This window comes from Talpa occidentalis, unplaced genomic scaffold, assembly GCF_014898055.3.
Source record: "Talpa occidentalis isolate TD23 unplaced genomic scaffold, MPIMG_talOcc4v2.1 talOcc4.9, whole genome shotgun sequence".
Taxonomy (NCBI): domain Eukaryota; kingdom Metazoa; phylum Chordata; class Mammalia; order Eulipotyphla; family Talpidae; genus Talpa; species Talpa occidentalis.
In genome coordinates, this window is record NW_023605305.1 from 52,140,923 (window position 1) to 52,167,391 (window position 26,469).

General features: G+C 35.3%; 1 protein-coding gene across 5 annotated transcripts in view; it reads left to right on the forward strand.

Annotated features, from left to right (window-relative positions):
• The first annotated feature begins 212 nt into the window (after window positions 1-212).
• Window positions 213-26,469, forward strand: part of NEGR1 (neuronal growth regulator 1) — a 788,184-nt gene continuing 761,927 nt past the window's right edge. For all 5 annotated transcript variants that reach the window (XM_054691007.1, XM_054691009.1, XM_054691008.1 and 2 more), the window contains exon 1: window positions 213-619. In XM_054691007.1, coding sequence (XP_054546982.1) covers window positions 444-619 — 176 coding nt within the window. In that variant the 5' untranslated portion in view covers window positions 213-443. The remainder of the gene's footprint in view (window positions 620-26,469) is intronic.

Below are 26,469 nucleotides of genomic sequence, written 5' to 3' on the forward strand. Positions count from 1 at the left end.
GCTGCTTGTGCAGCCGCCGCCGCTCGCCCAGCCTCCGCCGCGGCCGCGCCTCCTCCCTCACTAGCCGGCGCGCTCGCCTCCTCGCTAGATGGTGTGCGAGCCGCCGAGCATTAGACACACTCCGGACGCGGCCAAAAGCAACCGAGAGGAGGTGTAGCGTGGAGCCAGGGGGTGGGAGGGGAGGGAGGGAGGGAAAGCCAGGAGGAGGAGGAGGGGAAGCAAGAGAGAGAGAGAGAGAAACAACATCTAACTACTAGAGTGAGAGAGAGAGGGGGAAAAAAATAGAGAGGAAGAAAAGAAACCCACCCACCCACCAAAAAAAAAAAAAAAAAAAAAAAAAAAATCCTGTGGCGCGCCGCCTGGTTCCCGGGAAGCCTCGCCAGCACCAGGGGGTGGGGGAGCGCGAGCTGAAAGCTGCTGGAGAGTGAGCAGCCCTAGCAGGGATGGACATGATGCTGTTGGTGCAGGGTGCTTGTTGCTCGAACCAGTGGCTGGCGGCGGTGCTCCTCAGCCTGTGCTGCCTGCTACCCTCCTGCCTCCCGGCTGGACAGAGTGTGGACTTCCCCTGGGCGGCCGTGGACAACATGATGGTCAGAAAAGGGGACACGGCGGTGCTTAGGTAGGAAGATCGGCGTGCTTTTCGTACTTGTCTAGGTCTCTTTCTGTCTCTTTCCTTCTCTTTAAAGCGATGGTAATGCCGGTGGTGGTCGCCGTGGACAGACCGCAGCTCCAGAATTGCAGGTGCCGACTCTGCCCCCCGAGCCCTGCGCCCTGTGCGCCCGGGCAGGTAGCGAGCTGGACTCATGATGCTAAAGCACTTTGCCCCGAAAGCCAAGTGGCCCGGGGATAAGTGAAGTGTGAGGTTTAGGAGGGGCAGGTGCCACTTTGAAACTCAATTCACAAGGTCTCTTGTTTTACTGTCAGGGGGTGCTCATGGAGAGTCTGACAAGTTTATCGGGGTTGTTTCTATTTTACTCTAGCCGAAGCACTTTTGCAAACTGCTGGCTCCCTGCTCACATTTATTTCCCTCTCACTCGGACGCTCAGGCTCAAATTGTCCCTCTCTCGCTTGCTTTCTTTTCTCTTAATGCTTCGTGTCTTTTTCACCCTCCTCTTTCTGTTTTTCCATTTTTGCGCTTCCTTTCTTTTCCCTCCATTGGCCCTTTCTGTACCTTTTCTGTTTTCTATTCTTCCCTCCCTTTTCCATCTCCTCTTCTTTTATTGCCACGACTTTCATCTCTGATCTTCTTATTCAATCCCCTTTCCTCTACTCTTCATCTTTCACCAGAGCCTATTTTTTTTCTTCTTCATTAACGTCCCTATTATGTGTCCCCCTTTTTTTTTTGGACTCACATTCCCCCTCCCTCTCCCCACATCCTTTCCCACCCCTGCCTGTAGCAAACACATGCATGTTGCCTCTAACCCCATCCAGTACCATTTTCTCAACCTCACAAACCTCTTTTATCTTAAACACACTCCCTCACATACTGTGTATTTCACATCCTCACGCAGGCACTTCCATGCTCTAACAACCACTTTCATATGCAGATTCTCTTACTGTTTAAAAGGCACACTCTCCTTCACTGCTCTACACACTGTCACTCACACATGTCTACATATGGTCATTCTCTGTCTCTCTTCCCGCCCCCCCAACTTCTCCCTCCCTCCTCCACCTTCAGTTTTACTTGTTTTTCTCACTCTTCCTTCTTCTTTTCTTGAAGCTTGTGCATGAAAATATTTTGTCATTCATGAACATCTAATAGCCTGATTTTTACCCTCAAGCAAAACTGCAGAGTGAGCTTCTGGAAACATTTTATATTCTGTGAAAATATAAATTTATGATCAGCAGTGCTAGATCTAAACAAGGCTAAATACCCCTATTCCTTCATTCCCCAGCACCTTCCTTTATCCCCCTGACACCCCCACCTGACATACACCTCAAGTCTCCATGAAAGATCTCCTTTTTCTCCACTGGGTGGTAGTTGGCTTATAAGTGTGGTTTGCACAAAATCAGTATACATGGCAAGTTTAAGGTGAGAGAAAGTGGGATATGTTTCTATCTGAATCATGCAATATATTTTAAAATTAATTGCCTTGGATATGGGTGTGGTATATGATTTATACCTTCTGAAACATGCTTACCAGTCCAAATACTGAAGGGTATAGTCATAGTTTCTAGTATATAGTAACATGCTTGTATAATATATGTTGTTATCTTTGTTGTAAATACAAAATGCCTCTGAGTTATACAAAAGCAAAATACTTTGGTATAGCTTAGTGATAGAGCATTTCATTGTTTATAAAAGTGATGGACTCTGTCACATAGAGAATATAATTAAACCTATGTTGTTTATATTAAGTTTGTTTTGGAAGTTTGAAAAACATCGGTAAAGAGAAAACACTGCTTCAGAAACTGCAAACATATATCATGGGAGCTGCAATCTATATGTTTGCAGCAGCATATTGCTGATTTATAATGAGCGTTAAATATCTTCAACCTAAAGGGTTTGATAGACTGCTTGTCTTTTTCTGATCTATCTTGGCATTTGTTTCTAACCCACAATCTAGTAAACACTATGGCTAATGAAAATAACTGGGTCCATGTTCTGCTTCTAGGAGACCTATGTTTTAGGTCACTTATTGCTTCCAGTAGTGAAGCCTCTCTAACTTGGGGGTGGGGGGTGGGGGGGCTATATCTTTCCAGTATTGTTGGTTTGGTGCAGCCCTGTACTTCATCCGTTTGTGTGCTGTAGGTTGAGGCTTATGATATGTTATTTTGGGGAACTTTTCATTTTTAAGTGTGGTAGAGAGAATAGAATCTCTATCCCTTCTAAATGATGTTTCTAACCAATTACAGTTTTTTTTTAATAAACAGTATCATTTTTCTTACATGGAACAGAAATCTGATCTACATTACTTTTTACGAAAGTAATTTGCTTCTTGTAGAACTATAGTTTTCTAAGGATTAGCCCATTTTTGACCTTTTTACATTGTTCATAGGTCTTAAACTATTTTCACATATGTATTTGCAAGAAATTTTCTGCTAAATCAAAATGTTAAATGGTGTTAGTTATTTTTCTTGACTTCTCTCCTACAACTAGTATTTGCTCTGTTCAGCGACCAAAGTAAAGAGAACTTAAGGACTAGTCGATTTGGTATAAGTCAGGTGATATATTGTTCATCCAAAGTAATGTCACAAAATTATATTTTATGCTTTTACCTTGAATGCTTACTGTTATATTTAATGTTATACTATAATTCATTAGAAAACAAAACAAAACAAAATCCACCCTCAAACATACATTCCCTTCCATCAAAGTACAGAAATCAAATGCTCAAGTGAACACAACACTGGATACATATTATTTATTTAATTTTACCCAGTATACTCTTTTTTCAATGTAACACATTCCTTAAAGTGTCTCTAATAAAAAGTAAATAGTGGCATAGCAGTTATCAAATAACTTTAAGTGCTAAAGGCCTGAAAGTGCAAACATGTCAGTCAGTGACTCTGTTGCTTGTGGTTACAGTAATGAAACAGAAGTTTAAAAGGTCAAATGATACATTTCTATCTCCTAAATGCCAGAATGTCTGTTTTAGAGAAAAGAATCAAGAAAAACAAAACTTTTCTTAAGTGGAATTATAATACAAATGGGAAATTAATTCTGTGATCTACTAATATCTACAATTTTGTAAATCATCTTTTCTATTTTGCTTAGAGGACTTACAGTGAAATTACATTTAATAATTTCAACATCCGTAACATTTTAACTTTGCCTTTTGAGGTTAGTGAAGCAATATATTAAATGTCAAAATGTCCCTTACTTCTAATAATATTATTCACTGATAGATCTTTGAAGGATTGACTTAAGTTTTTTGGACCTTCTTGACAAAGTATTTAATGATGCATTTGTTCAATAGAAAAGTATTTGGGACCTCCCTAGAATGTATTATAATTGACTACAAACACAAATCAATGTTTTCATTAATTTATAAAATATAGATTTTGATTGCTACTATATAATACATACTAGTCTTTTATGCCTACCAAAAAATAGTCTGTTTATAGAGAAATTATTCTCTCCAGTCTTCAAATAATGTTTTGTAGTACATGCAAGAAAGGGATTAATATTTCATGGGGTGACACAGTACCAGGAGATGCTAGAACCACATTGTTCATGCTTTAGGACCAGTGTTTCTAGACCCAGAGATTCAAGGGGAACATAGTCCTTCTCTGGATCAAGGCATACATCGCAGACAACTTTAAAAAAAAAAAAATGAGGTTACTTTCTTACCTATTCACAGCGATGTTCTCTGTGTCCAAATGTTTAATATTTTGAAAACAATAGAAGGAATACTTCTTCATTTATATTCTCCCAGGGCATGAGAATTTTAAAATGCATGTCATTTTCAGCTAATGCTCTAAATATGTTTCCACTTACACTCTTCCGTATGAATTGTGTATATTTTAAGCCACCTTACTGATATGAGTTCAAAATATCCTATGCTTTCTGCTTTAATCAGAGAGGGAGAGTTTTCTCTTACATGTGATATATTACTTTACCTTACCGATTCTGAATACAACTGTGTCATTTTAATGCCATGGATTTGAGTAGAAGTTACATGAGGTCCTACTATAATGTTGTAATAAGCAGAAAGATTTTTGTTGAAAGCATAGAAAACAGCATACTTCCACAGAAGATATTTCCTTTGGAACCACAAAACTTGCAAGTATTTAGGACAAGTATTTAATGCTGTTCAGTCAATTTGTCCAGTGCATTTGCCCATTGATTAGACTACATTAATTAGTTTGGGTCATACTATTGGATATAAGAAAGTAAATTATTTATGTATGAGAATACAGAATTACTAATAGCATTTGAAATCAATTATGCTATACTTTTGAAATATTATTTGGTGTGTCTTACATTGTCTATTGAGTTCTTCCTACATCTTGATGTATCACATATTCCAAATGTACTATTCAATTATATACACATTTTCAATTTTGAACATTAGCACATTATTTTAAAACCTATAGTCTTATTTAATAGTGTCATTGAACAAGTATTTAAAAATTCCAAGTTCTCCCATCTCTAAACAAGAGGGGTTAATAGATTGTTATACTGAATCAATTTGGAAAAGTAAGTTCTGGAATCTCTATTACAAGAATAAATACTATGTCATCTGTGCTAATTTACAGAGCTGTTTTATTAGCATGATATTATACTTGGTATATTTATATATAATTTCTCATTATATTAAAAAGCAGCATATTATTTTAAAATTTTGTAGATACATTTCTGCCGAATTGTTTTAGTTCAGAAGAATTCATAAACCCAAGTGGTTATATAATCTTCGAACACCATCATGTTAATGGACTACTTATTGTAAATAGATTAAATTTGCAATTAAACAATTCCATAAAAACAGTCGATTCTACAATGTCTGAATTCTGAAGAGTTTAAAGAAATGGTCACATCATGTATGTGAGAGTCCTGGGTCATCTTGACCAGATTCAGCTTTCATCCTTTTCCTCTTCTATGCTATTGAAGACAGATGGTAGAAATAATCCGTCTGGCTACATTTCCCAGTTGGCCATGTCAGCTGTCTTCAGATTATGGTTGGCCAATAGAAGTTAGCTTTGGAAGAAGGGAAAACACCACAAGTAAGAGGTCTGGGTGTTTCTCCCTGCCACCATTGTTTCTGCCAATATCCAGTAGGGCCTCCATCTCTTACTGGGACCTCCTTGTTTTATCTCCTATGAGATATCTCACTCTTGGACTTCTCTTTAGTCCATCATCCTACTACTAGGAGTAGTAATATCTGCCTGTTGTATTGACTGCTACATTGTCTCACCATTACCTGTTTAGCTTCTCAGCTCTTCCATCCCCTTAATCAGTTACCTGCTTTAACTTCCCTCTGTTTGAAATATCCAGAACAGTTTACGTTTTGTTGGTAGAACCCTGATACACGGTGAAAAGTAATAGCTTCAGTAACTTTAATTACATTTGACTGAATAGCTACTTTGCTCATGGAACCATACATGTTGCTTACTTATACTATTTATAATGGTTGCTGAAGTAGACATGCATAGAATTTAAACCATAACGATATTGGTGCATTTTATAAAGAAGAAAAATGAATATATTGGCATATTTAGATTGTGGTGAAAAGAATGAACCAAATGAGTGAATATTTAATTAATTATTCAAATGAGTAAAACATTTCCGTAGAAAAAGATATAACAGTGCTATACTAGGGTGGAAAATAAAGAAGTTAAAGATGTACATTAATGAGATTCAGTAATACTGTATCTTTTTTTAAATTTTTATTGAGCAAAACAGAACTAGGGATAAACCCTACTTGTGGATATGTGATCAAAATGCCTAGATAATTCCTACAGTGCTGCCTATTAAAATCAATAAGAATTAAAGGTCTTTCTTTTATGTAGCGTAATACCTGAGGAGCTCATCAAAGTTTCCAGTTTTTATGAAGTATTTAAAGACTATGACCATAATAATCCCCAATGATTCAAGTATTTAACTGTTATAGGTATAGTATTTAATTGTATCATTTGACTAAAATCAAATCACTTTTCTACCATACCCTCTTTAAAATAGTGTAAATTAAGAAATTGCAGACTTCATATAACTTATAGAGGCTAGCTAAAGGGAATTTCATTAGTGGGAATTGTTTTATTTTATTTCAATTCTCCTTCCTAATTGAGTGCTATCACCTTCCCACTAATTTCTTCAAAATATCTTCTGAAAGACATTTATATAGATGTTTGGCTCCAGTTTAAACACACCAGTTAACCTACCAAGTCCTATTTTTTTGTGCATTTCTAGACAACTGTATGGCAGGATAGTTTTTAATTTGAAATCATTATTTATGAATAAACTTCTCTGAGGGTCACTCAAGACATTTTTGAATTGGAATCAAAGTTGTACTTAATCAACTCTGCAATTCCATCCTTCTCAACATATGCTTATCCATTATAAATTGTCATGGACACTTTCAATGTATAGGTAAAAAAAATTGCTCTATTTTTCCTAGCAACATCATATCACCTACTTGCCTTTTACTTTTTGTAAAGGAAATTTAAAATTGGCCACATGTTCTTTTGTCATGATTTTATGATTTTATGTGTTTCAAATTCATCAGTAGTGACAAGAACTTTCCATACTACTAGAAATTAAAATCTAAGATTTTTCTCCATGGAACTTTCAAATGGAACTTTATTTAATTATTCCACTTTATGGAATTAAATAATAAAATTTATTTAATTATCCACAATTTTTTAATTTAATGAATCTATGAAAGGATAAGTGAGAATAAATATAAATTTTAGTATATTATCTCACATCTTAGTAATTACAGTATCTTTAAAACTGTATTGGATGTGTATGTTTATAATAAAGAACTTTTTATTGGGCCCATTATAACAATAGTCTCTGCCTTAAGTAATTCCTGCAAAAATCCTAGTGAATGGTTCTTGAAAAAATGTTATTGGATACTAAATTATTTGAAACAAAATGTACTAGATTTTAGGTATTTGTATAAATATGAAGTTTATATGGCACTATATATAATAAAGGTAAGCGTTGTTTGATAAACTTATTGTGTATGTGCGCGCCTGTGTGCACGGGGCACACCAATATTTTAAATATAGTGTTTAATGTGGGTTCCAGAAGAAAAAGTTTGAAATGCAGTGGTATGGTTGTTGTAAGACCTTGAGATATTGCTATAATTTTAAAAAGATCCATCCAGGAGTTTAAATTATATAGGAAGACTTTTATTCTTTGCAATTATAATCAGCAAATAAGAGGAACAGTTCAAAATAGCTAAATGTAACCCCCTAACATTTTTTGTTGTTGTTTTTACCTCAGTTCATGGAGCCTGCTTTCTTTTTTCCCATGGCTTCAATTAAATAAAATCAGTAGAGATATAGAGGTAGAAAGAATTGACCCTTTGCTATGAATGAATACTTCTCAATTGTGAAAAGTATCTATACACCTCAAAACAGAGCAAAACTTCTGTGTTGTCCCAACCTTCTCCCTGAGGGAGGGTCGACAGGACTTTGTAAACCACAGGATATTGATACTTGCCGATAGAATTTTAATGTGGTCATATGGCTTTGATTTATCATGTTGAAGAGGTTATCTATTAGCATAGTGGTTTCTAAGCCATATCAAGCTCTGAATCCTGACAGAGGACCTTTGATGCTCTTAAGCATCCAGCTGGCATGGCAATTGGTCGTTTTAAACACTTTCCCTAGGAAAAGGGGAATATAGCAAAGAAGGAATTTGGCAGTATTGCCAGCATTAAGTGTTGCTCTTTTGAACAGAAGCCAATATCTTATACTTTCCAAATAGCTGGTAATTTGTTCAATTTAAGGAATATGTTTATAACCCTTTTCAGTCCAGACTAAATTGTTCTTAACTGAATTTAACTAAGTCCTTTGGACACTCTTCCAGTGCTCATGCTCATGCTGCAAGATAGAGTTTCCTTAAAGCTATAACTACTGCCATAAAGTATTAAAGGTTTTAAATGATTTAAAGGGCCATGGGGGAAAATGTGTTCTGTTGACTTCAGAAGCCCTTTTCTCTCATGCAGCTAAATTAAATTTAGCGATATTAAAAGGATTGAAGAGATATTGTGAACATAAGAGCTGTAATCAGAAGGCAAGAGTATTATTTGTATAGTCTGTCTAATAACACTGTACTGTTGTATAGGGATATTAAATAAATAAATCAAAAAGATCATAAAGATTTCCTAATATTATAGATAGGATATTTCTTATAGGAGAACATACTTAGATATATTTGATTTGTAAGTAACCTATTTTCAAGTTATTGTCTTTGAAATTTATCAGCTGAGTAGAAAATTATACCTTTAATGATTAATATGTTGGTTGGTACATTATTAATTCTGACAATAAATGTTGAGACAAAGAAATGAAGGAGAGAGAGGTAGGGAAGGAGAGAAGAAAAAAGAGAGGGAGGTAAGTATGTTATGATTTATGAGTGATTTCTAATCAAATTACCTAAAACTTTAGAGCACTGGATGGCAAAATGAATCCCACAAATTTTACTATACTGGAGAGTTACAATAAGAAGGAATATGTTTCACTTCACATTATCCATTAAATAATTGGAATGATACTAAACCTTCAGCCTTCCTATGATGAAGTAATGTTCATTGTACAAATTGAAGTTATAAAATTATATTTTACATTTTGGTGTATTCCTTTCTTTGAAATTCATAGTGCATTTATTTTTATTTTATAAGATAAATGGCTTGCAATATGTCAGAGTCTAATATTTTGGAATATGCTCACAAAAGGAAATTATATACAAATCTTTGAATAATTGCTCATTTTTCTTCTTATTTATGTCATTGATCAATTTTTTCTTATGCATCATTAATATAAAATAACTGATGTGCAGAGTTGTTTTGCTTATGCACAGATTTTTTTTCTATCAGAATTATTTATTTGTATTGAAATGGGTCATGTTTTGAGGTATCTAGAATGGGAGGAATGTGAGTTTGAGTTGCTTCTCTACTTACTGGCTATGTGACCTTGAATAAATCCCTTACCTTCAGTCTGTTTCCTTACTTATAAGGTTGGAAAACCAGTATGTCCTAAAGAGAATTAAATGGGTCATATGATATAATGTATGTAAAATGCTAAACAATAAATACCACATCATAAATACTAAAGTCTATTAACTTTTAGCTTTTCTTCCATTAGCTTTTCTCCTAATCTTAATCTGAAATTTATTGGTACTATTTATTTAATCATATGTACATATTTGATAAATTTAAATCACTTTGCCAATTATTACATTTGTTAATTGTTAAATTATATATTCAACATTTGTTATATATATTTTTGTTTTGATTTTCCTAAAATCACATTATTATATGGGGTGCATTAGTACATTCACCCACTCTTTACTATCACCTGCTCTGTACTGACACTCTATTAGGTGCTGGAGACACTAGTGAGTGAATACAGATGTGGTCTGTACTTCCCAAAGACTAGACTACAGTGTCATATCAGATGGTGAGCAGTGGTTCAACACAAAACAAGGAAACTGAAAAAAGTTTCTGCTATCAGGTCCTGGAGTGAAGAACATTGCACCCACACAGGGGCCACACCAAGAGACAAAGGCAAGGCACAGGGAAAGTGAGGGCAGGCTAGGGCACATGTCTTTATTAGCGTTCAAGCTTTGGAATTCCCTGGCTAAGGATGAAGTGGTTAATTCAAACTAAAAGCAACTCATGGTGAACTCCATGGAGATTTTACCTAAGGAAAGAACAAAGGGAGGGAGCACAAGGGAAGTTGGGAGTGAAATAGCTCACAAGAATTGCTGGGGAATTGATATCATTGACTTCCATTTTCTGTGACTCTACATCTGTTATCCAGGGCATGTGCTGGAGGAGGGATTGGTGTCAGTTCAAGACCTGTCCTGGCTGCTTGACAACACAAAATGGATGCTGAGGCACCAATATAGAATAGTTTAGCTGAACTCTTTAAATTTTATATTTTAAGTATTATATTTAATGAACATGTATTTGTTGTTGAAACCAATGAACAAGTGAAGTGATTCCAAATCTGGAAAGTAAAAACATACCAAAAGACGTTTTTGCTATTAGTGTGCGGACACAAAACATTCAATAGCAGTCAGGCCATGAATTTTACACTCAGTGGACTGATGCTAATTTGTTTCACTTAACAGAAATCAGTGATCACTCTAATTGGGTGGTCACATAAACGTAAAGGACATAAAAAGAGACAGGAGACAGAAATAAGAGGGATTAGAAAGTACCATGTAATGGCAGTGGAGGAGTATGAGGGTGAGGATTAACATCTGTGAGTATTTAGAATGGAAGAGGAGGTAACTGGTGACAACATTGGCATCATTAATATGAGGACTAGAATTAAAAACTGCCAACCGTGTATTCTGTATGGGGTGCAAATAATTATTCACTATTAAATCTTCCATCAAAGTTCTTTAGGGCATTCTAGGATTGCACTGAAAGCGGTAGAGTTCAGTAGCAGTCTGTATGGCCAAGAATGTTCCTCTGCATTGCCATTTATCAATGGACAACATACTCAGTAGATGCCCAGAAAATGTGAATACTTCTTCTGATGCTGCATATTTGCTAAATGCACATCAGAATTTATAGTCATTGTGGAACCAAGATTCGTATTCAATTAATTCTCTGTGATTACCCACTATGTATGACATATTTTCACAATAGGTTTTAGAACTAAATTTAGGGTTGGAAAGGTAAGGTAATCTATTTCAGTTAGAACAAATAGTGTCGAAGTCAGTGTTCAAATCATGCTGTTTTCGTCCAAAGTCCAGTGACTTATCTTCTACCTTGTGTCTCTTACTAAATAAAGATCAAATTATAATTGACAAGTAATTGATAAGTTAATCAATCAAGTAATTGATAAGTTTATTGCTTATTAGTTATTAAACACCTGTCAAATACCACCTACATTTGGCTACTAAATCAACAATGATTAAAAAAATCAAATAGGGTGGCACAGGGGGTTAAGTTGCAGCACTATGAAGCTGTCTGCAGCCACTGCAGCATCAGTTTCATCCCCAGCAGGGAGCTAACCCAAATGGAGCAGCAGACCTCTCCTGTCTTGCCTGCTGCTCTCCTCAGCAGTGTATTTCAGTACATCTGCCTGTTCTGCTCCCCATTCTGTCTCTGGTGAATCCTCACACCACTCTCCATGCCTCTGGACTACACCCCAGCTCCTGTATGCATAAATAAATAAAATAAATCTTTAAAAAATCAAATAGTTGTGTTCTATATATATATATGAAGAAAATGTGATGTTATTTTAAATGAGATTAATTATTTAGCAGATAATCTCATTTACTAGATTGGAAGACAGTAAATTCTTAAAAATGTGAATATTTGGGGAAAATCACTGAAAATTATCCTAAATGATTATAAAATACTGGTAATGATGGAGGACAAGAATAGAAAAAAAAAAAAAAAAAACAACAAACTGAAAAGGATGTGCTTCACAAGACCAGAAACCTGGCTCACAAGGAGGTGGGGGTAGAAGAGAATAGCATAACCATTGATACAGCTACAGAAACCAAGATTCTTAGGGGCAGACAACACAGTTGTGGAAACTAGTATCCTTAGGCAAAGACTAGGATCCTTAGGCACAGAAGCCTAGATTACAAAGCATCACATCCAAGCAGGTATCCATCAGAGGGTGCATCCAAGGGTAAAGATATGGAGATTGAGCCCATTGTAGAATCTCAGGTCCCTTTTAAATTTTACATAGTTATCCAAAATTAGCAACCAACTGAAGACTCACAAGGCGTGACCCCTCCCAAACAGAAGAAGACTATATCAGTTTAGTCTCTGCACAGTCTTGGGGCAGCAATCCCACTGTCCAGCACTCCCTCTGTCCAGTGGCTGCAGATAGCTTCATAGATAGCACCTGCTATGCAGGTGCTTTTTTTCACCAACTCTCTCCTGCAGGGCAGCAGCTTCCTGCCTGCCTGTGACCTGTACCATGCGGGAACTTCTCTTCACTGACCCCTCTTCAGCGGAGGCCGCTCTTCTCAAGGCCGCCCGCCTGCAACCATGCAGGCCTCTCTCAGCAAACCTGTTCCTTTCGGGGCAGATCTTCCTGCCCACTTGTGTCTATGCAAATGTCTTTTACTCTTTTGTCCCTTTCCCTAATAAACCTGTTCTCTAAATATAACTACTGTCCTGTTTCTGTTTGGTGGAGAAACTCACCTGGGAAACTCTCCACGTGTCTCTGAAACAGGAGCTCTGGAGAAACCTTTCCTGGAGTGAACCCAAGGATCCTGCACTCCAAACCCATGGACTCCAAAAACCATAACAGTAGCACAAGATTTTTTTAAAAAGGAATAGCTTTTGAACATCATTTTAATTATGTATTACACATTGGTTACTTTCTTGAATCCTCACAACACACTACAATTTTTTTAACTTTGTAAGTGAAAAAACAAACAGAACATGAATTACTGTCTAAACTTTTTAATACACTAGTAAATTTTATAACCAGAATTTGATCCTAGACTTGCATGTCCCCAAAGCCATGCTCATTTTTTTTTTTTTTAAGCCACAGTATTTGGGAGAGTTTTGTGCTTCCTTTACAGGGGAAACAAAAAAAAAAAAAAAAAAAAAAAAAGCAGTGGTTGCTAGCTATTGTATTCAAAGTCCCTACTTTAATCATTTGAATGCTAATTAAACTATAATGCTAAACAGCTGAATTAAATTGATTTACTCCTTTGAAAAGAGTTAGGTGACCTAAAGTGATGAGCACCATTATTTTCAGGGGTGGGAGATAGGGAGGATTAAAAAAATCAGGACCCTATAAAAGATGCTTTTATTTCATTTTCATTTAACTTGTTAGTAATATGTTATAGTCTTATGCTTAACTGCTGTCAATGAATAAAATGAAACAAATCTAAATTAGATACCTCTAATAGTTGGCAGTGGTATGGTCTGAGTGAAAACTTGGTTTTTATCTGACAATATGTAATTTAAGAATCGTCTTTAATGTGTTTACATACCCACCTTCTACAACTTCTACAGATTTTGCATGCGTACCCAAGAAGATGGTAAATTTCACAATGCCTTTTTATTGTGTTTCCCAAACTTTCCCAAGATAAAGTCCTCTTTGTGTCTCATCATTCAAGGACATAGTCAACCCAACCCCACTTTAACTCATCCTTAACTCAACCTTCTCTGAGCTCCAGATCACTACACCTTTTGATTTATAGCATTTATTCTATCAATTTTATATTCATTACATTTTTATCTATTTTGACTCTGTTATGGAGTGAATCTCAAAAAGTATAACAGAAGCCAATGTGACATGTTTTCTTCTTTGTATTTTATGTCATATTATTGCAAACCTTCCCCAGAACTTTGCCTATTGCTATTTTTGTAGAATATGGTTAATGTAATAGATGCTTTGATTGTTTTTTTATTTTCCATTCTTCTTCAAGCCCATGATTTATGTATTTTTCTGTAGGGGCCATGTCTTTTCAGCCATCCATTCACCCATTTTGAAGCTAATATTAAGTCCCTCTCACACACATTTTCTATACCTTTGAGATAAGGTCCCGTCTATTGAATGTACATTTAGTTCAACCTGTATTCTTAAACAGTGTTGTATATTGTAAAGAATATATATTCCACTTTCTGCTTCACCTTTTTTTTTTTTCTGAGGCTCACTTTTATTTTCTGTAAAATGGAAATAGTGGTAATGCATCCTATATGCATTGCAAATCCTAGTAACAAGCAGCATTCGGCTTACAATTGTTGCTTCAATTCTAATGTCTTTTCCTATTCCCTTCCTTGTCCTTCCTGTAATATAGTTGAACTTGTGCCAGGGCTATTTAGTTAAAGGAATTGTTACTTAGTGCTTGCCATTTTCTTTTTATTCCGTAATAGCTTCTGATTCTCAACTATTTTTAATTTAAGGCAACATTCTGCTACTTTGAAAAACAGGTAATCTGAACATGTGATGACTCATTCATCTTTTTCTACTACTTGGATGCCTTTCTTCTTCACCTGAGATGCTTTACCTTTACACCGTTCTCTCTTTGATACTTTTATACATGGATTTCTCCAAAATTTATTGTCCATTTTTGACATGTTCTAAATCCATGAAGAGTATATTATCTTGCTCACAAATTCTTCTGTTGGCTTCAAATCCTGTTTGTCATTGCTATGTGCTTCTTCTAAAATCCTGCACTTTATTTTTCAGTGTACTTACATTATACTTTTGCTTGGTTGGGATGGTAATAAATGTAAAGAACACTGCATAACTACTACCTGATCTTCTGTTTGACCAACAAATGCAAACTCTTTTAAATTCTTCTGCAAATAATTCTTCATTGAAATAACACTTCCATGCTTTTGCCACATTGTTTTTTTCAACTATTTTGACCCTCCGATCCTCCAACGGAATGGATCTCAATACTGATGAACCAGTGTTCTTGGGGCAATTAAAGTTTTCTCTTCATTTTGATGTGTAATGACTTACCTTCTTGTAGACAATATATAACAATTTTTAGTGTCATCTAGCATCAAGTGACATACAGTTTGAGTAATACATGCAGAAATCACTGAAATATAATTTTTGTTTTCTTAATTTACATTACAATCCCTATTCTCCATGTTTCTGTTATACAAGAATATTGTGCTCTTTCAAATTCCTTCTAAACCCTTTAATTAATATCCTCAAATTGTTTTCCAATTTCTGACTGACTACCTATACATTTCTATTGAAGGTGGGCCCCTAAAAAATAGTGGTATATTTCTTTGAATCATCAAAACAAATGGTTCAAGAAACTAGATGTATACTAGAGATAAAATGGGTAATGATAGTACTTAACCTATAAATTGTGAGACTTGCATCAAATAACATTTGTAAACTCTATAGCACCACAACTAGTACAAAATAAGTAAATATTAAGTAAATATTAGCTGTTATAATTTTGTAACTATCATTAGTAGTAAACCTTCAGCAGTATTTTGGAGAACTACCAATAACAACCAAAATCAAGATTCTCTGATAGTGTCCTTCTATGTCTTCTGACATTCTTTAGGGATCCTGAATTATTTTGCATAGCTTAATTGCCTCCAGTTCCATTCATGTTGTTGCAATGGCAAGATTTCATCTTTTATTATTTTAATGGCTGAGTAGTATTCCATTGTGTATATACACCATATTTTCTTTGTCCACTCATATGTAGTTGGCCACTTTGGTTGTTTCCATAGCTTAGCTTTGTAAATTGTGTGATAGTGAATGTATAAGGGCATTTAACACTTTGGTTATTCTCTGTGTAGATACACAGGAGAGATCATGTTGGATCTTATGTTAGATCTATTTTTAGTATTTTGAGAGCTGTTTTTCCACAGAGGTTCAACTAGTCTACATTTACACAAATAGTATATCAGGGTTTCTTCTTCTCCACAGCCTCACTTGCTTCTGATATCTTTTATATGTGCCATTATCATGGGTGTGAATAGTATCTCAATGCAATTTTATTTTTCTAAATATTTTTATTCATACAAGAACTGGGGTACAGGCCAGAGGTGTGGGGTGAGAGAGGATTCAACAGAGACAGAACAGGCAGATTGAATGAAATACACTGCTGAGGGAGCACCCGGCAAGACAGGAAAGGTCTGCTGTGCCATGTGGGTCACCTCCCTGGCCAGGGATCGAACTCGTGCTATAGTGGCTGCTGATAGCTTCATAGTGCTATGACTTAACCCTTTCTACAACCAGGGAGTCCTCTCAATGCAATTTTAATTTACATTCCCCTATTGATAGGTGATGATGGGCATCTCTTCATGTGCCTGTTGGCTATTTTGTGTCTTGTTTGGAGAAGTGTTTATTTAACTCTTCTGATCATTTTTCTGATGAGTTTATTTGTTTTCTTCATATTGAGTTATGTTAGTTCTTTGTAGATTTTGAATGTTAGCCTCTTGTCAGGTGTATATTGTGCAAAAATTTTTTTCCTACTTGGAAGTGTGTCTTTTGTTTCAATGATAGTTTGTTTCACTGTGCAATAGTTTTTTAGTTCAACGTAGTCCCGTTTGTTTGTTTTTGTTTCCCTTTCCATTCTAGTTGAATCTCAAAAAATGTAACAGAGGCCAATGTGACATGTTTTCTTCTTTGTATTTTATGATTTCAGATCTTACATCCAGTCCTTTGATGTGTAAAACTTTAGCACACTGAGTTCAGCAATAAATTAAAAGGTTTATATACCATGACTAAGTGGGATTTATTCCAGGTATGCAAGGATGGTTCACTATTCATAATTCAATTAATATAAATCACCACATCATTGAAATGAAAGACAAAATGACCCTATCAAGAGACAAAGAGAAAATTTTTGACAAAACCTGATATCCATTTATGAGAAAAACTCTTGAAAAACAATATCCATCTATGATAGATGTAACATACCTCAACATAATAAAGGTCACATACAGCATACTCATACTTAATGATGAAAAACTGAGAACTCCTCCTCTATAACCAGGCATAGATTAAGTACACCTTTACCACTACTATACAAATAATGTTGGGAGATTTATCAAGAAAAGTTAGACAAGAGAAAGAAATAAATGGAATCAAAATTGGATAAGAATAAGTAAAATTATCATATTTGGAGGATGACCAGAGATAATATATATGGAAAATGCTAGAGATTCCACTAGAAAACTACTAGAAACACTAAATCAGTACAGTAAAGGGCAGGCTATAAAATCAATATGCAAATGTCTGTTGTATTCATATATGCAGGCAACAAACTAGAAAAGAAAGAAATCAAGAAAAGAATCTTGTTTACATTTGTATCCAAAATAAGTAAGTACCTGCAAATTAACCAAGTAAGTGAAAGACACATGCCAAGGAAACTATAAGAAGTATTAAAAAAAAATAAAAGACACAAGGAAATGGAAAATTATCCCATGCACTTATAAGGAAGAAACAACATTGTCAAAATGGTCAGCTTACCAAGGCAGTGTACAGAGGTAGTACAGTCTCTATCAAAATTCCTATGACGTTCTTCAAGGAAATAGAGCAAACATTACTGAAATTTATATGGAACCACAAAAGACCCTGGAGAGCCAAAGCAATAATGACAATAAGAAGAATGGAGGTATATGCTTCTAGAATTCAAATTATGCTACAAAGCAATAGTAATCAGTATAGAATGGTGTTTGAGTAAAATAAGCACACAGATCAATGGAATAGAGTTGAGAGCCCAGAAATAAACCCACACTTACATAAACTGTCAATTTATTACATAGGCAACAAGGACATGTAGTAGTGAAAGGAAAGTCTTTTCAACAAATGGTATTGGGAAAGTTGGGCAGCAACATGCCAAAGAATGAAATGAGACCAGTCTCACTTAGCCAAAATTAACTTAAAATTGATGAGTCATGGACATAAGACCCCAAAATAGTATATTTTTTCATTTTTTTTAAAAAAAAAAAAAAACCCTAACACTGGGATTGAAATAGGATTTCTTCGGTGTTTGGTTAAATAAAATCACTTGATTCTAGAGTGGGTAGTACTATAATTTTTCTCCTAATAGTTTTGATTAGAGGGCCTCCCCGGTGGTGAGCGCTGGGTTGTGAAGCTGCCCACAGCCTCTGCAGTGCCGGTTCGATCCCCGGCCGCTCACCAGCCACTGGAGGTGGGTCCCGCATAGCTCGCAGACCCCTCCTGCCACCCGCTGCTCCCCTAAGCAGTGTGCTTCGGTCCTTCTGCCTGCTCTGCTCCCCGCTCTGGCTCTGGTGAATTCTCTCACCCTCCCGAGCTTCTGACTGTACCCAGTGCTTGTATAAATAAATAAATAAATCTTAAAAAAAAATTGTTTTGATTAGAATATCATAAGCTATCACAATTGGGAAGCATAATTAAATTCCAATCCAATAGGCCTAATCAATTATCAGGTAGAAGAATTGTGTTGAATATTATAACATGACAATGATTTCTATAGCCTAATAAGAAAGCAATTTTTACAGTCATAAAATTTGGAGGAGACCACCAGTGAAGTCTACTGGTGGTTTTCTAAATATAATTTAAGTTCCTAATATTATGCTTAGTATTACGTGTCTTAAGGGATTTAATAGTGTACTTAATTTTAATGCTAAAGAGCTTGTGGTTTCTTTAAAAAAAAAAAAAGATTTATTTATTTATTTATACAAGCACTGGGTACAGTCAGAAGTGCGGGAAAGTGAGAGGATTCACCAGAGCCAGAGCGGGGAAAAAACAGGCAGACTGATGAAATACACTGCTGAGGGGGCTTCGGGTGCTGCAGGAGAGGTCTGTGTGCCATGTGGGACCCTTGCCTGCGGCCAGGGATCGAACTGGTGCTGCAGAGGCTGTGGGCAGCTTTGCAGCCCAGCGCTCAACCACTGCACCCCCAGGGGAGGCCCACTTATGGTTTCTGATACCTACAGTATTATATTTATTACCTGACTTTCAAGGAAACTTCCAATAGATAATTTGTTGATTGATTGTTTTGTATTTCTTTGGATTATTCTTTGTCACTGACTTGTTATTTAGTAAATTAGAGACCTGTCTGGATCAAAATTAATTTGTAATTGTTAAATTAAATTGTGGTATTTGCATCTCAGTTATTTTCCTTGGAGAAAATTCAGAAGAGGACTTTTGATATACTCTAGTAAATGGGAATATTGAAACTGATTAACACCACAAAGCCAATTGAAATAAAATTATTTCATTAATGAGTGTCAACTCATCTATTTTAGTTTATTTCAATTTGGTGTGAGTAGAGAGGTGAGTAGACATGATATCTATCATCTATCATGTACAGTTAAAACAGATAGGGGCCTTCCGGGTGGTGCAAGGGGTTAAGCACCTCATTATGAAGCAATCCACAGCCACTACAGCACGTGTTCGATTCCCGACTGGCCTGGTAGCAACCCATATGGTGCAGCAGACCTCTCCCGACTGGACCGCTGCTCCCTTCAGCAGTGTACTTTGGTCAATCTGCCCGTTCTGTTCCCGACTCTGTCTCTGGTGAATCCTCTCACCTACTCTGTATCTCTGGCCTGTACTCCAACTCTTGCATGCATAAATAAATAAATCTTCAAAGAAAAACAGATAGTTTGTCTAAGTGTAGTTAGTATAGTTCAGAGGGAAAAATTGACATATGAACTTTACATTAATTGGTAGTACTGGTGTGGTAATACAACTTTGATTATGAAGAAAGTATGTACATATAGAATTATTTTATAAAAATGATAGTTGAACAAATATTTAAAATTTACTTGTCACAGTAGTTTATATATGAATTATAAAGATAAATTGAGTTCTTGCTTATGGTTTTCCACCTCTAGAAAAATTAGATTTTGGTAAAGTTAGATTTTGGTAAAGTTTTTCAATTTTTCTTCAATTCAGAAAGTTTTGTTTTTTTTTTAAAGATTTATTTATACAAGAACTGGGGTATAGGCCAGATGTGTGGGAGGGTGAGAGGATTCACCAGAGACAGAGAGGGGAACAGAACAGGCAGACTGACAAAATACACTGCTGAGGGGAGCAACAGGTGAAACAGGAGAGGTCTGCTGCTCTATGTGGTACCCTCGCTGGCCGGCTGGGATCGAACCGATGCTGCAGAGACTGTGGACAGCTTCACAGCTCAGCGCTCAACCGCCTGCACCACCAGGGGAGGCCCTCAGTAACTTTTTATAAGAAATAAAATATTCACATTTTAAATGATTACTTCAGTTCCATATTAAACACCTTCAGTGTAGCAGCTCTAATTAGTAATAAGTTGTAAATATATCTTATACATTTGGAATTAAAAATTTAACCTGTATTTCTTTTGTATTTATGTGATAATTATATTGAAAATCAAATTAGTTATCTTGATATAGCATTATTTTTTGTGTTTTGTATTACTTAAATATAACAGTATCTATGAGAGAAGCAGGACAAGTGTTAAAGTTCCAATTTTACAAATGAATAAAAACAGGCATAGTAATTTAGAGACTTCTTGTTTATGAATAATGTCTTGTAAATATCAAAGTTTAGACTGGAACTCAGTCTGATTTCCTCAATAAACTTTTCTTCATATTACTGATTTCACAAACACAAACTACTCAAAATTACAGATTTTGCTTTTTTTTTAAATAAGTGAAGAGAAATTTCTTCTTTTCCTTTTTTTTTTTTTAAAGATCTTAAAGATCTATTTTTATTTATTTATACACGCACTGGGTACAGTCAGAAGCGCGGGAGGGTGAGAGAATTCACCAGAGCTAGAGCGGCAGAAAGACCGAAGTACACTGCTGAGGAGAGCAGCGGGCGGCAGGAAAGATTTGCGCGACATGTGGGACCCTCCTTCGGTGGCCGGGGAGCAGCCGGGGATCGAACTGGCACTGCAGAGGCTGCGGGCAGCTTTGCAACCCAGCGCTCAACCGCTGCGCCGCCAGGGGAGGCCCCGATTTTGTTTTATTTTCAAGTGATTCTAGAATATTTGATTTTTTTTTTTAATTGTACCTCCTTATTGAGTATGCCCATTACTACTAGTATTACCTCTTAATTTCCAGGGACCAATATTTCCTATTTTGTGCTCTATTCCCTATCATAGTTTACATATTCCCGCTTAATAAATTTGCAAATACATAATGAAAACATGTAAGAAGAAATGAAATCCCACTGAAGAAAAGAAAACTAGGGAAGAGTAGTCAAGTAAAAATTACTTAATCTTTTCCTACTACTGTACCATTGCTGATCTCTTGTCATTGTCAATATTTTTTTTTTCCTTCTTGTTTTGATTTTTTTCCTTTTACTACTGGGACACCCAAAAAAGAAAGTACCAGGGGATATTATGTAACCTCTTCACTTGATTTGGGAAAAGGATGTCAGAAGTGCCTACATAGCTCTAGTTTGAGAGGTGGAGCAGACTATTCAAGTAAACAGAACTTTAAATTCTACAGGGTCTGTTTTCATTTGTGTAGTTTTGTTTTGAATGAATACATTCACAAGTTTTAAAAAATTATATGATTTAAGGTTGTTTTTATCAAGCGTATCTCTTAACTCTAATGATGAAATGTCCTTTTTTGTTAAAAAAGAAATGCAAATTATTTAAATGTAAACAAAAAAAAACATGGAATTATTCTCTTTGGAGGAATAAAACATCCAATTTGCTGAAATCATTTCCATTAATAAAGAAATAAAGCTTTTTGATCACACTTGATTAACATTTCTCAAAATAGTGTTACAAGAAAAGCTAATCTACACAATTTTAAAACAAAAGAAGCTCTTTCAACTGACCTATATTCGATCAGCACTCATTATTTCCTGTTAAAAATTCTAACCATTGCCCACATCATACAATAAACTACATAATATATATATGAATATCTCTGTTAGTTGGATTCTGAGATTAGCCAAGTCAGTTAAAAAATGAGTATGGGGCCTCCCTGGTGGCGCAGGGAGTTGAGCGCCATGCTGTGAAGCTGTCCACAGCCTAGGCAGTGAGGGTTCCATTCCAGCTGGCCGGCAAGAATCCCACATGGTGCCACAGAACTCTCCTGCTACGCCAGCTGCTCCCCTCAGCAGTGTATTTCTGTAGTCTGCTTGTCCTGCTCCCCGCTCTGTCTCTGGTGAATCCTCTCACCCTCCCACACCTCTGGCCTGTACCCCAGCTCTTGTATAAAAATAAATAAATCTTTTAAAAAAAGAGTATTATTAAAAAGAATTTGTTTATGAAAATAATGCTGAATGCTTTGAAAATACTCCATAAGGAAAGCATTCAAAATAATAATGTTTAACTACATAAATATAGGTAGAGTAACCAAAAATATCTGTAGGAAAATAATTGAATCTAGATGCATTTTGCACTCAGAATGCCTTAAAAATATCTTTGAAGTCTTATTTCACTTTGAAGAACCAGAAACTGAAAGTCTGGTAATCTTAATTAGAGCATTACGCAATGCAGCCAATACAGCGCAGAATTTTAGTCAGTTTTGGTAACAAAAGAAGTTAGCCCCATCTCTTAAGACTAATTCATGAATATACATTTTTAAGTGAAAATAAAGTTTTTAGAATATACACATGAAAAGTTGCTTTTTGATTAACTGACCAATACATTCTTGGTCACTTTTGAAGATGTTCCTAAAGAATATCTGTGCAGAAAAATTTCATAAAGCTAATGTACCCCTGACTTTATAATGAAGCACATGCTGTTACACCTTATTCATGGAGAGGAATTAAAATGACTTTAAAATTGGTACCTATAAAGTATAGTATAAACAATATGCCTCTTGGTCTTGAGGAGTAGTAATCATGATTTGTTCATTAATGTAATTATTTCTTGAGCACCTTAGTATATGAGGGCATTAATTTTCTGGGATCCTTTTGAGAAAAAAAAAAAAAGCCTGTTGTCCTCAAGTTTATAATCTGGTAGGCAAACCAACTGAACAGTAAATCAATCACATTAAAAACTGAAAAAAAAAAAAAAGTTTCCTAATATGGAAGAATGTAAAGGACGTTTATTATTTTACCAGTATCTTCCACCAACTATCTACTCAAGTGGCACATACATGCACAGAATGTTATTTGAGCTTTCACTTCAGGAGAGCTTTCAGCACTCAGATATAGGGAGACCTCAGCCTCATCCTCCAATTTAACTTAATTTTCTTGCCCGTTATAGACCCCTTTATTTTCACATATAATGTTCCACTTCTTTTTCTCAACTTTCTGGTAGGTAAGGGAGCTTAGTATTTTTACATATTTTCTGCCACTCAAGTCTAGGCCTAAAAGGAACAACCTCTGAAACCTGCTGTGCCCCCCAGGCTAGGGTGGGCCCCTGATCAAACAGAAATGGCTTTGGATATAACATTTCCAATTTCACTCATCCCTTAGGCTCTTTCATATTACTGTGTCGATTGTCTTTCGCCCAGGATGCTCTCTGCCAAGTTTTATCTCCAAGGCCAAAGTTTTGTCTGACCCACAGTTGATGCTCAATAACATTTTGTTAACTGAAAAAATAAAATTTAGAAATAAATTTTTCTAGTTGCAGGAATCTATATTTAATATGATGGTAGTAATTATTCATTTTACCTAAACTATTTTGTAGTCTTAATAGAACTATTTGGGGGGCCTCCCTGATGGCACAAGGGTTAAGATGCAGCCTGTAGGCTGTGAAGCTGTCCGCAGCCTCTGCAGCAAGATCCCTGCCTGCCAGGGAGCTACCCACATGGCATGGCAGACCTCTCCTGACTCGCCCCTTGATCCCCTCAGCAGCGTATTTCAGTAGATGTGCCTGTTCTGCTCCCCACTCAGTCTCTGGTGACTCCTCTCACTTCTCCGCACCTCTGGCCTACACCCCAGCTCTTGTATGCATAATAAATAAATTAAAAAAAATAAAAAATAAAATGATTTTGCTGGATTTTTTTTTTTTTATTTTGAGAAGCATCTTTTCAAACCAGTGTTCTGTATAATACAGTTTGAGAAACATAAAATTAGGAAGTCTTGCCTATAAATTTTTTATTTATAAAGTGTGGAATTGAGAAAATTTTTTACTTACCATATTTAGCACCAGACTCAATACTGTGTCCAAGGTGGTTATGGACTTAAGAACAACAAATAAAAAAATATAGAATGGTAGTTTATAAGACTATTTCTATAGCCATCTTTAGGCTTACATTAATTGTTAGTGCTCCTTATTTACTTTTGACATCATTGGAAAGCATGATATTTCCCCCTTGAATAAAAAATGTTCAAATAATATTCTTATAACATATATTTCATTCATCTAAAATGTATCATACTATATGGACCACAAAATAACCATAATATTTTAATTATATTGCATATCTTTCAGAAAGATTTAGTTGAATGCTCAAACATTATATGTTTAAGCGTATGTTTAAAATTCATCATTTTGAATTTTATTCATCATAAGAACAGGAATTATTCTAATTATGTTTTGCTTTTATAGTATGTTTTATAATTTTTTCATTTATTGGAGAAGAATGGAAGCACTTTTCAGCCTTTTGGCTAAGATAAAGTGTAGAAAAGAATGGAATTATAAAGTCTACATGTGAATGTCAGTCTTTAGGAATGTTGACCCCCTTGGTGTATGATGAAATACTGACTTAGGTTTGAAGTTTAATTGAATCCTAACTAGAATTCATTAATATGTTATTTTCCCATTTGACCAACTATTTACAAAACACATACTTCATCCACAATGCATACTCTTGGAGAAAGTTAATGAGCTATATTTGATAGAGGAACAAAGGATCATAGTATTATGAAGTGTCATCTCTGGTATCACACTGGTTTGTTTTGGATCACAATTTTGCCACCATCTAAGTGTGACTTTGGAAATTTCTAACTCCCTATGCCTATTCCTTATCTGTATGTTAGTGACAATCCTAGTGCATATTTTATACTGTCATTAAGAGGATTTATTATGTATTAATAAGAATTTTATGTTACTTCAAACTATCTAGTTCACAGTAAAATCTTTGTAAGTATTACTAGTAAATTATTATGTTTGTTAGTGTAGATTTTATTATCTAATGGGTGAGAAAAAAGATCCTGTTCAAAAATAATCTCCCTATTCATTGGACTTACTAAAGGATAATCAGATCTTGTTTTTGAATGAAACCAAAGGTGAAGGCTATTTTGTGCTATAAAAACACCTTTTGGAGAAAGAATAATCCATAGATTTCAATGCCAGGGCAAGTAGAGAGTATTTCAGGAAGTTGACCTAACTTCTCAAAGCATGTTTTTTTTTTTTTTTTTAATTTATAAAATGTGAGTTAATCTGTACTTCATAGAGGTGCTGTGAAAAATCACAAGGCGTTTATATAATACTGAGATTATTTTTAGTACAGTGTAAGATGCAGAGTGATTTGTACATTTTTGTTATTGATGTTTTGTTTATGTTATAGTTAATGTCTGTATTTAAAAAATCATTTTAAATTAAAAAACCCCAAAACAATATGGTAACAATTGGAAGAATTACTACTGAGAACAGAGAAATAAGAATAATAAAAGAGGAAAATGATAATGAAAGATAAACCTTGCCTGCACTGCCATTTTGCCTGACAAAACTACATACAAGAATAGTTTTATTTGCACCTCATAATTGTCAAAGAACATTAATTAGTCCTACCCATGTTAATGCTCTTGTAAAGGTCCATTAAATAGACATGAATTGCTCTTTAGAAGGTTATAATCAGATGTAGTCTTTCTGTGTGTAAGCTCCCTTTTTGTAATAGATTTGGTATGTTGGAAAATGAAACCACACTGCTGTGGAATATAGTAAAAATCCATCCTGTCCTTACATATGAAGTAAAATTATCCTCTAGTTTTATAGGCAGTCTTCAAGAATACTGGAATCCACTACCACAACTTAGGTGATGCTTTGATGAGTCATAAAATATGTCCTTAGTTGTCTCAAAGAGTCATGATTTGACTGCGTTAACTTGGTAAGATAAAGTGGATTTGAGAAACAAGCAATAAATATATGTTAATGTTTTAAAGGTCAAGAAAAAAGAAAGTAGTAGTATGGAAAGGGCACTTGGTGATGCCTAGACTCATATCAGCTTTGTATGCACGCATTTACCATCTCTTTAAGCAGCGGGGTATTTTCCTGTTGTATCCTTAGCAACTAATATCATGTCTTCATAAATTTACTGTATTGACTTGAATTGATTTGAATTGAATAGCTGTCCATGGTTTTTTGTATTTAATGTAATTTTCTAATGCTGATCTCATATGTGAGATAAATGCTGACATATCCTATATGTAAATTTGGGTTTGATTAAACCTAGTTATGAAACCATTTATTTGTTCTTGTCATAGTTCAGATCATATGATGTAAACACAGAACAAAACAATGTCAATATATATACCATATTGGCATTCAGCGGA